At 38.2% G+C, this 11625-nt stretch overlaps 1 protein-coding gene across 1 annotated transcript in view; it reads left to right on the top strand.

Annotated features, from left to right (window-relative positions):
- Nucleotides 1-493: 493 nt before the first annotated feature.
- Nucleotides 494-11625, top strand: part of LOC130182118 (transcriptional regulator ATRX-like) — a 26142-nt gene continuing 15010 nt past the window's right edge. Inside the window, exons 1-10 of the mRNA XM_056396733.1 lie at nt 494-670; nt 2333-2439; nt 2534-2583; nt 3494-3522; nt 4621-4742; nt 5157-5273; nt 5751-5860; nt 6915-6982; nt 7097-8865; nt 9817-9877. Coding sequence (XP_056252708.1) covers nt 621-670; nt 2333-2439; nt 2534-2583; nt 3494-3522; nt 4621-4742; nt 5157-5273; nt 5751-5860; nt 6915-6982; nt 7097-8865; nt 9817-9877 — 2483 coding nt within the window. The 5' untranslated portion in view covers nt 494-620. The remainder of the gene's footprint in view (nt 671-2332; nt 2440-2533; nt 2584-3493; nt 3523-4620; nt 4743-5156; nt 5274-5750; nt 5861-6914; nt 6983-7096; nt 8866-9816; nt 9878-11625) is intronic.

Below are 11625 nucleotides of genomic sequence, written 5' to 3'. Positions count from 1 at the left end.
AAATGTTGAAAAAGCATCTTATAAAGACACAATGATTTTAGAGCCACAGGGGAGTCTTGTAAGAAGAGACAATAGGTTAGACAAAAGAGAGCAGTCGGTGTAATGTGTGGCTTGAAATATGAGACGCGCAGTAAGATTAGAGCGAAACTCAGGGCTGCAGGATATGCAAGAAATTACACTAAAAAACAGCCTATTAAGATTTAACAAATAGCCTAATGTACCAGGAGTTATTTGCTTGTTTGAGAAAGGCGAGAGAAACATTGATAGTTTTATGATATATCTTAGTGCAAACGAAATAACACCAATCAAACCTGTAAAAACAAGTATAATGGTGCATATGATATAAGCTGCTTCCATGAAAGAAACGATAAACAGCAAATCTGCTTATCGGCGAAATGGCCGATCCATACTCCGGACCAGCAGGTGGCGACAATGCGCAATAGGTTAACATTAAAGGTGGAGCGCGTTAAAAAAAACAACAAAAAAAAAAACCACGGACCGTTCACTGGCTGTTGTTGGTTCTGCCTTCAGCTTCGCCTGTGATGGGAAATGGGACGCAGATTGAGCGCCATACTCTTATTACCAGATTATTCCAGTATCATGAGACGACAAGGATTTGAATGACTTCGGTTGTTCACCTGCTTCGCGATATGTCTACAGCGATGCTCAGGTAAAAACTGTGGACTGAACTGCGGTTGTCTAGCAGTAGGTATAACGACGAGCTAGCTTAGCAACTAGCTAGCTGTCTCAGCTAACTGGAGTGATACCATAAATAAAGATAATTCTAGTTTAGTTAGCTACGAACTTCAATTTTGTTATTGTTAACGGGATAAACAGCATATATTAGAAAAACGTGTTTTCGTGACGTCCCTGTGGTAATGTAAGTTAATTGTTCATAGCTATTGCTACATTGAAAATATCTTATGTGGGTTGAATTGAAGGTAACCCATCCTAGCTGCCAGTGTGTCTGGTGTAATGAGCAAGTGCATCTAAAATCCGACATTCATGAAGGTTATAATGCCCATCTGAACTACGATCTTTACAGTGGTATTTCCAATCATTTGTGCTGTTGCCCAGGGTACACCAAAAACCACTAACACTTCAATGTAAAGAAATACAGGTCATCAACATTACTTACAACCTACAACACGACCATAAGAATTAATCAACGCCTCTCTAAAACAAAAGCAAGCCTTCTCTTCATGGAGGTAGGGTTTACTAGACTTCATTAGTTTTGACTGGTGTACCTACTAAACTGGTGACTGTGTGTTAATGTGAAGTTGCTTTTTTGAACCTGTTAGTTTCTTAATTCCCCATGTCATGCCTGCTAAAAGTGGTCAGATAGATAATCATACCCTTTAGCAGAAAGAAAACAAGAGCCAAGAAAAAAACATGATTAAAATGCTTTATTTATCTCCCACATTGCTGTAGTAAGAGCTTGGATGAATGAAATCTATCTAAGCTTTGCTACACTGCCCTTCCAAGTAATCAGCAGGACAGTCCATGTAAAGCTGCGACACTCGTAACAATACTGGACAGTTCAGGAAAGTTTATATTCATTGCTACATTCTGTAGAAAACCCCTTCACAACTACTGTGACATGGAAGAGTTTATGCATTAACAACTCAATTTGCAATGTTGAATCCTTCACTCCCATAAGTTCATAACTTAACTCAGTAGCTGTTCCTAACATCAGAGGCTGGATCCTCTGAATGCAGCTCATATACTGTAGGTGGGTCTCTGCCCTGACGGCCAGACTGAATTACTGTATTTCCTGTTCTGGGATATTGCAGCACAACAGACACCAAAACTATCGAATGTCCAGGTGTTTTTTTCTCAATTTCTTGCCAGAATGCTCTATTAAACAGCTTATCAATGTACAGTAAACAGTAGGATACAGAGCATTAGAGTTTTGGATGTGTCTCGCAAATCTGGACAACAAGCTGCATTGATGGTCAGCTTTTGTAGGAGCCCTTGAAATGGGACAATTTTGTCAGGTTTCATTCATCACTATTTTATAAAAGCTGAAACGTAATATTTTGTGAAACATGGTATTTTAATTCCATATTTCAAGGTAAATTGGTGTCTACTACTGTATTAGATAGTAAAAGTTGAGATGTAGACGCCGAATAGGTTTTTGATCGGATGTTTAATGGGTTCCCAGATGATGAACAATTGATTCCACTGAAATCACTTACTAATACTGTTACTAATACTAACAAAATATGTAAATATGCCTTCTATCCAACAAGTTGATCAACCGGCTAGCCATTTCTGTTTTTAAGTTTACCATAATCACACTCTTTTTTTCTTTTTTTTTTCTTGACTGAAGTACTACTACCAACAAGCTGAATGTATTGGTCAACAAGCTGCATGAGTACTTGGCTCACTCCACTGTTGAGGACAGCAATGGCAAACCAACCCTAGAGGATTCTGAAGGTACAGCTTCTGATTAATGCGTTGATGAGTGATGGAAAAATTCTTGTCATGTTCACATGCTTTACAAACCTTTTAACTGATCTTCTGTTCATAGGTCTGACAAACTGGAGCTGCTCTGTGGGAACAGGTCATACTGCAGCAGAGGTAACTGAAGATTCTTTGTGTTTTTGTCATATCTGTCATCATTTGTATGGATTTGTACATTGGGGGAAGTAATGGTGCCAGTAACCCTTTAATTGGATCCACCGAAAAAAAATTCACATTTAATTTACAACAGTGCCACATTGGATGAAAATTTTTTTGTTGTTGTGGATATTGAAGCCCCCCGTGCAAAACTTGAATATGAAAAATGTATAATAATGTCTGTAGTTAATCCTTATGAATGAACTGATGACTAATTCACAAACCATTGCCAACAAACAAACAAAAATAAATAACATGTTTTTCACTTGCCTCACTTTTAATACAGAGATGACAAGACTAACCTTGCATTCATGTGGTGTCAGAATAATCGTACAAATGAGTTTCTGACAAGGACAATTCACATGAACTCCCCCTCAAAACAGCAGAAATTTTGTTACATGGCTTGCCGAGTTGTTTACGTCATATTCCCATGTGTCCAGTGTGCCTCCATCCACAAAATGCCAAAAGTCCACTTGCATCACCTCAAATGGTTTTTTCCCCCTTATGTTTTTGTTTACATAAATGTACTTCAATGTGGTCTTTTTAAGCAGTAGCCCACTGCTTAAACATTCAACCAGATGTTTACTTATATTTAGCCCACTTGTAATCTCTCTTGTCTGTCTCCCATGGTCTCTCCCAAATACTCAGTGAGTAGTTTATGATTTTTGAGCAGTCGTCTAACTCCTTGGATGTCGTTATTATCAATGCTTTCTGTTCGTTCTCACGTGACTCATAGTCTCCATGGTTTGCATAACAAATTAAGTACTTGCTGCTGAATGAGCATTACCCATTATTGTAATGGTTTCAACACCAAACATGCCACTGGTCACTACCAGTAACAACCAAACTAACCGACTGTATTGCTTTGCAGGCAGGAGTGGATGCCAGGTACTCAAGAAGGTGAATTTGCATTTCATCCATACCCTGCAAGCATAGATAACGCACCACAGCATAACACAATCATCACTTTGTGTGTCATTTAGTGTCAATAATTGGAGGACAGCTTAGATATATTTTAACACTACCATATAAAGTTTTGTTTTTGGAGTCAGATGGATTGCAGTGATACATAGAAATAGAGGATAATGCAATTACAGCTTTACTCAAAGAGTCCAGATTCCATGCACAAATACAGTGTATAATGGAGACTTTGGACTTAATATGCACACAGTTATTGCTGATTAGAACTGCAGTATGTCTGTGCTGACACAAAACTATAAAAAGCTTGAAACAAAAATGTTCATAATCAGATGAAATGATTTTTGCAAGGCAGATACTATTTGCACCCAGGTGTCTGTAGCCAATAGTGCTATTTGCTCCCAGGGTGGATACCAGGGTTTTAGCCTTTCTTGGACCATTTCAGTGAGTCTCATGGGAGAAATTCTGGCAGAAAGGCTTTCTAGCATGTGGGTAACGTTGTGAAAGGGTCTATTTTAGGGCAATCTAACCCACTAGTCTTGTTGTCTAAACCTAACCAATCTGTGACTGAAAACTGAATGTATTAAAAAAAGATAATAAGTAAAAATAAACTACTGGTACTGGGAGTCCAACCCTAGCCCCTTGGAGAAAGTCCAGTGCTCAACCCATTCATCCACCACAACCTCCCCTTTACGGTGACTCTGTCGCCCTTTTTGTTGCCTGACTTCTAAAAACATTCCTGCTGTAGTGGCGTTTCATAGGGGCCTGACAATGGCAGACGTTTAGAATGACTCTTATTGAACGGCACATTGCAACAATTTGTGCCATCCTGTGCACCGTTTTTAACAGGGCAAAAAACATGCCACTGTAAATAGTCAAATAGCTGCTGTGTGACTATTTTCACCTGGGTTTAATAGGCTTAGGTTATACTAGCTTTGTGTAGCTTAGCTTTAAAATAGGTTTATAATATATAAAATAAGAAATAAAATAAACTTTCACAGTCCAAGTAAACTATTAAACTGTGGGAAATATTAAAAGATATCTGTGACTTATATTTCTTCTGTTTCACTGATATTACAGAAAACCTTCTGTTGTCATAAAGCATTCTGGTCTGGATGAGTCTGGGGACTCAAATGCAAGTGTGGACTTGGATTTACCATTTAATGCAAATGGTCACCTTGATATGACTAGACTGCCTAAAGGTAGGTCTTTAAGATTCTCACACTGCTACTTTGACATTAAATAGGATTATATACTTCGACTCATAACTGTTTCTGGACAAATTGAGATGCAGATAATGTCAGTGGTTGATTGGTGTTCAATGAATTTATGTGGCTATGGAAATTTTGGCAGGTTGCCTCAGACTACAACACTCATCATATACTTGTTGCTAAGTATGTGTTGTTAATTATCTTTGCTTAGTTCCTTAGTACCTGTATCTGTATTTTTCCAACTGCAAGACTGAAAAATGGTAGACACAACTCAGTAATTATATTTGTTATGTTTTGTATTTTACTATCTGTATGGTGTAAGAAGTCTTTATATTGGTCTCCAGGTTGAGGCCATGATGAAATATTTTTATATATTTTTAATGTTGGTATGGTTTGTTTACACAGGCACTATATTAGTCAGGCCTGAACCAGTTGATAATGGAAGAGATGACTTCAGGGGTCCTGAGTTTCGCAGCCGCAAATCCGGTGTACTGCGGAAAGATTTCTCAAGAAGACGTGGAGGTCAGTCATTGCTGGTTTGTCATAAAATTGCACATCACTTCATGATTACTCAGGCAGCCATTTCTTCAACATAAAAAACAGTGGTCATGCAAATCCATTTTGTAACAAATGAAACAAAAACAAGGCACTTGTTAGTTTACTCATCCATTGTTTGCTTGGAATGTAAAAAAACAATCAGTGGTCATAGGGAGTGGAAAATGCACTTCACTTTCTGTCTAAATGCAGCTTGGTCATTATCTTGTTGTGAGAGAGATAACTGATTCACTGACTCTGAAATAAATCTGGTTCAATGGCTTCACTTCAATTCCACACTGCTTAAGGCTGTTTCGTATTCTAACCAGTGGTCTTGCTCATGGACATCTTACCAGCAGAATGAAGTGGATTTAAGTAGCGATTGAGTCTCACACTGTTGGAAGAAACCCATCAAGCTATATTTATATCCACTTTGTTGGTGATGACAGTGGTCTATCTTCGCAGGAGTTGAACACATCGGAATTGTCAGTTGCACTGCATGTGGCCGACAAGTTAACCACTTCCAGAGAGATTCCCTCTACCGGCATCCAGTTCTGAAAGTACTTATTTGCAAGGTGAGTTTGCTTTTTGATATGTCAGAAACAAATCCTCGATTATCAGTGCTATTCTGATTCATTTTACTATTATCTATGACCTTTTTAAGTTGGCACTCATGAACATATACAACTCCAAAAGTTAGAAACCTTTTTGAATACCTACCTTGTTATCAAGGTGTGAAGTTTACATGAATTGGTTATCATGATTAAAACGGCAGTGACAGTTGAGAGTATCATGCCTTTTAAATTTTAGTATCGAAGTATCCCATCGTTTTCTGTTAGGAAGCTCCATAATTTGGCACATGAAAGGCATCGCCAGTTTCTCTTATTTCTCTGTTTGCCTTGGGAGCGTGTCATTAATTCTGAAAGTACTGCTATGAATGGTGGGGATAATTTGCAGACTGGCTGGCTTCTATTTACAGAAACATGAAACATACCACTGTATAAAATAGTTAAAACATACAAAAACCAAAAACATACCAAAAAGCTAATCTTTTCTAGACACTTGAATCGTGTTCTCCGAAATGAATCAGCATGTATAAGATAGTGTAAATTAATGGATTTTATAAGTCTCCATTTTTTTAATTGTCATGATCTTTCAGCCCCCCAGTATTTGGATGTGCGATTTAAGCAATTTGGTTTGTCAGTTTTGAGTGTGTCATCAAACGAAATACCTAAATATTAAATAATGCAGACAGATGTAAAAATGTAAAGGAATCAGACTGAAAACTAAAGTGTTCATTTTACACTCAGGCACTGTCATTTCATATTCAAATGGATAAAATGTATACTAAACAAATTCTGTCAGAAACATAACTATTTGTCTGCTATGATCAATCAGATTAATATTATTAAAAGCTTGGTTTTAAGAAATGCACTTTTGCTTAAAATGTTACTGTAGCCATAAGAAATATTTGCTAATAAGCATTTACATTGCAATAAACAAGCTTGTGATACTTTTGTATAGAATTTCAAGTGCATTTGTAGTGTTCAAAAAATCTCTTGCATGTTTCTAATGCACTTTTTGTTCAAGTTGTCTGTAACTTTTCCATTAAATGTTTTGGTTTGTCAGTCTTGCTACAAGTATTACTTAAGTGACGACATCAGTAAGGATGGAGATGGAATGGATGAGCAGTGCAGGTAGCATAAGTTTTATTTAATGTTTTCACTGAAATAAAGACCTTTTCCTTAATTTATTTGGTACTAAGCTTTTAGCAACTGTCTTTTTTGTCTTTTTTTTCCCCCCTCATGTAGATGGTGTGCTGAAGGAGGAAATTTGATCTGTTGTGACTTCTGTAGTAATGCCTTTTGCAAGAAGTGCATTCTAAGAAATTTGGGAAGGAAGGAGCTGTCTGGCATCTTGGAGAGTAAATGGTACTGCTATGTGTGTAGTCCGGATCCCCTTTTCGACTTGGTTGTGGCCTGTGACAATGTCCTGGAGAGCATGGAGCATCTGTGGCATCAGCAGCGCAAGAGGAACCGAGCGGAGCCAGGGAAATCTGGACTTTATCACATGTTGCCACACTTGCCACAAAACATTCCTTTGGATAAATGGGATCACACTGGTATGGATGGTAACGTGGTTTTCAACTATAACACACTGCAGATTCCCAAGGACTTGACCAAAAAGGCCAAACACTTAGTGGACACAACAAACACCTTAAACCGAACATTTGTCAATTTCATTCATACTGTGACAAGAAACAAACAAGCACCTGGTGTTCGCCAGCTGTATCTGAAGTCTTTTTTGTCAGTAGTTAAAGGCTTGCGAAAATCACTTGTCATACTTGAGGATAGCCTGAAGGAAGAATTCAGTGACTTGGATGTATTGAACTGTTGGGAAAAGTTCCTTAGTGATGACTTTGATGCACAAACTGTAACAGACACAGAGCCGGAGATCTCTGAAGAAAGATGCTTTGGCAACTTGCAGAAATTGGCAGCTGAACATTTGGAAAACGATGATGATTCTGACTCCAAGGGTTTCGTAGATGGGAGAAGTACATATGACTGCCCTGGGGAAGACATGGATTCAGATTCACATGAAGCCAGGCAGAGTTCACAAAACATTGGCCCGAAGCTGTCAGAAACAGGGGTCAACATGACTAAAAAATTAGTAGTAAAACTTACACCTGTACCTATGGATCAGAAGCCTTCCTCTCATGCCCCAAAGATGGAGGAGGGCATCCACATGAAGGATAAACAGTCTGAGGGAAAAGATGTACCAGAAGATAAAGAGACAGCTGACAGCAAGATGAGCAATGACAATTCTAGTGCATTTCAACACTTAGAAGAGGAACATGGCAAGAGACGGTCTCCTCGCGTAAAGACGACCCCTTTGCGCCGACCAAGTGATGTCACAGGCAAATCGTCTCTTACTGCAGCAGACAGTGACAGTGACTCTGACCCAGAGGAAACTCCCAGCACAGTACCTGCAAAAAACACTGAAGAACAAAGTCTAAGCAGAGCAAGAGACGACTCTGACTCAGATGAAGTCCCTGCAGCTCTGCTTGAGCGAGCAGCTCTGACGCAAAGCTCTGATGACCCGCAGAGTGATGAGGATGGTGGAAAAGCGTCAACTAAGGTGGCCAAGAAATGTCTCTTTTGGCTCACTAAGAACACCCCGATGTCGCCAGAGAAGATGCGCCGCAAACGCAAGATGCTGGACCGCTCCCCCAAGTCTGACTCAAGTGACAGAAGAGTCAAAGCTCGAAGGGAAAGTGGGACAGATTTCTCCAGTGATGAGCAAGACTCCCAGAAGAAAATGCAACACTTGAAAAGGCTGAGGTCAATAGGGAAGCCTCACCTCATCAAAAGAGAGGAGAAAGGTGTGGCTAAAAAGCACGATAGGATACAGGCTGGGAAGTCTAAGGCTAAATCTCGTCAGGAAGCAATGGAGTCGTCAACCTCATCGAGTGAAGATGAACGTGATGATGACTCTGGAAGTGACGGAAGTGATCAGAAGATAAAGCCGATCACTGAAGATGAGGCCTTACTGGGAGCAGCAGCATTCCACCAATCATCAGGTGAGTCTTTGATTATTATGTATATATACTGTATAAGGTCTATGCTAACTTGTCAATGATCTATGTCTTGTCAGTTGTTAATTAGAAATTGTGGACTGAAACTGACTGAAGCTGATTAGACCTTTGACAGCAGGCAACTGTTAAAGCGACTATATATTTTTCCCACAGTGTGTAGTAGACACAGCTTGTGGCTAGCTGGTGAATATAGTGGAGCATTAAGCAGCTAAAGAGCCAGATGTTTCCCCCAGAAGTAGGTAGAGACCAAAAACAAAGTTAAAAGCATGTGAAGATGAGGTTTAAATTTTCCAGGTGGACATAAACCATACTCCTATTGAATGCTAATGTTACTCTAAAACTGCTGAATGTATAAATACCATAAAGTGAATTACATCAACTGAAACTGTGAAGATGTCAGTGTTGTATTTATAAATTGTTACTGCTGCCCCCAAGCGAACAAAAAGTAAATACTATTGAAAGTTTTAAACATGGTTGGGATTAATAATTGCATTAAATACAGTATTTGTTTTTATGGATTTATCATTAATGTTTTAAGTTCCACCTGTAGTGTGTTTTATGTTTTACAATAAGGAAAAAGAAAAGTGCTTTGTTAGCTAGCAACAGTATTACCAAGTTTCATGTTAGCAAGATTTATTCAGACACTAGAGTAACCTTCCAGATGGACAAACTCACAGAGAGAGAAAAACTGCTGATGCTCATCAGGGAACCACTATCTTAGGCACAGACTGTCTCAGGGGAATTTGTCAGTGCCATGTTGTACTTAATGAGCTGCACAGAGGCAATTCTGTTAGCTAGCAGGCTGTCTATTGTTTGAAATGGTATAATAACTATAAGGTAGTTTCTCTCTCTTTCTCTCTTCAAACGACATGACTAGATAAACAATTTAATTAAATATATATAATTAAACAATTTGTTTCTTTTTTGTGCTCATAGGAGATGAGGAGCACTCCGGGCTCTCGTGGGCAGCAGAAGATGATGATGATCCAGAAAATAGGTATGGTTCAAAAAGCCCGGATCTAGACATTGTAAAGCACCCTAAATGTGGAAGAAAGGCTGCAACTTCGAACCCTAACCTCTGTGCAAAATCTAGGAACACCCATGTCATTAAGACTCAGTTGCAGTCTATTCAAACACGACCAAAACGTAGCTGCAGTAAGGGCCCAGCGATCAAATACACATTCTAGAGCAACACTGTGAAACTCTGGCCTCACATGATGCAGTGAGACAGAACCTTGTTTAGAAGAGGCTTGTGTGCTTTTTCTTTTTCTTTTTTTCTTTTTTTCTTTCTTTTAGTATGCAACCTTGTAAATTCAATCAATTAAGTTAAGTTAAAATTTTTATTTGTATTACTTCTTATACCACACTTCCTCTCCCTGGTATATTAAGCATATACAAAGGGAAAGCCCTGCAGTTGACAGACCTTGAAGAAATACAAACATAGATCTGAACAAAGACTGAAACTTATTTTGCCTTACACCTCAACCTGTTAATATATTAGTTTTTTTTCAGTGACAGTGTTCTTGCGTATTTAGAAAGTTTTGAACCTCAGCATACTTTCCTGTGTACTGAATGCACAAAGAACTGTTGTCCTCCACTGTGCATCACTGGTAATATAAATAAATGGAATATTGTTATTACAGGTGAAGTATAAAGTTTGAAACATACTTTTTAAATTATTTGCACACACTTTTATTTAAAAATAAAAATACAAAATTTTAAGTAATTGTTTTTCTCAAATCTCCCTCATTAATATTTTGTGTTCACTGATGGGAGGCAGAACTTTTATGCTTCACCTTGGAAATCATCTTTTTGATATTCTGCTTTAAAAGTAATTCTACATGGGTTTCATTATGACAACTCAATTATGATAAAATGGCAAAAATGAATGTCTGTTAAAATTTCCCATGTGATGTACACGGCTATGTAAATGGATTTTAGATTTATGTTATTTAGCCCCAAAGTTAAAATTCCTTCCCGTTGCAGCCACTGTTTATTTTGGCCACAAATATATTTAGGAATTCTTCTACCAGAAAAGGCTTGAACCTCATTTTCAAGAGTGTGCCTGCATTTAATACAAGTGTTGATGCATTATTTCAGAGTCTGATTTCCTAATTTGTTTTGAAAAAAACTATAATGATGATTATGATCATCTGTAAATCTCAGGATTTGTTATAGGGCTACTCCCACAATCCAACAAACAGAAAGATTGGTATGATTTTTTTTAGCCTAGAAATTTTATTCAATGATAAACACCCAAAGCCCTGAGCAGCTCTCACCCCAAACACCATAAACAATTGTTAAAATTTTTTCCATTGGTGTTGAAATTTATGCAAATCAACCATGTTTACAGCCAATTGCAGTAGGTTTGATTTGTGGTTACATGTCACTGGGCATTGCGCATTTGTTTTGCCTCTTTGCAGTGGTATATTTAAGGTATCAACATCAAGGCTCTGCTATTTGCTCTTGGCAACCATGATGAATAATAAATGTTGGTATTACATAATACTCTATAACCTGGTATGTAGTCTCTCTTCTTAAAAATCTAGTTGATGTGCAAGCTACTAATGGAGTTGATAATATCGACCTCTTGAAAAAATGTATTACTGCAGCTCCAAAAACTACAAATACCAGCCCTGCTGGCCCACTTACTCTCTCAATCACACACAATGTACTTCACAGCAGGCATCATGCCAGACTAACAGATGGTGAATGGCTAGAGTGCTCATTTGTACCATTGAATTA

The sequence above is a fragment of the Seriola aureovittata genome, chromosome 15, assembly GCF_021018895.1.
Source record: "Seriola aureovittata isolate HTS-2021-v1 ecotype China chromosome 15, ASM2101889v1, whole genome shotgun sequence".
NCBI lineage: Eukaryota > Metazoa > Chordata > Actinopteri > Carangiformes > Carangidae > Seriola > Seriola aureovittata.
Note: the sequence above shows the minus strand (reverse complement) of the source record. Positions and strands in the feature narration are given on the sequence as shown.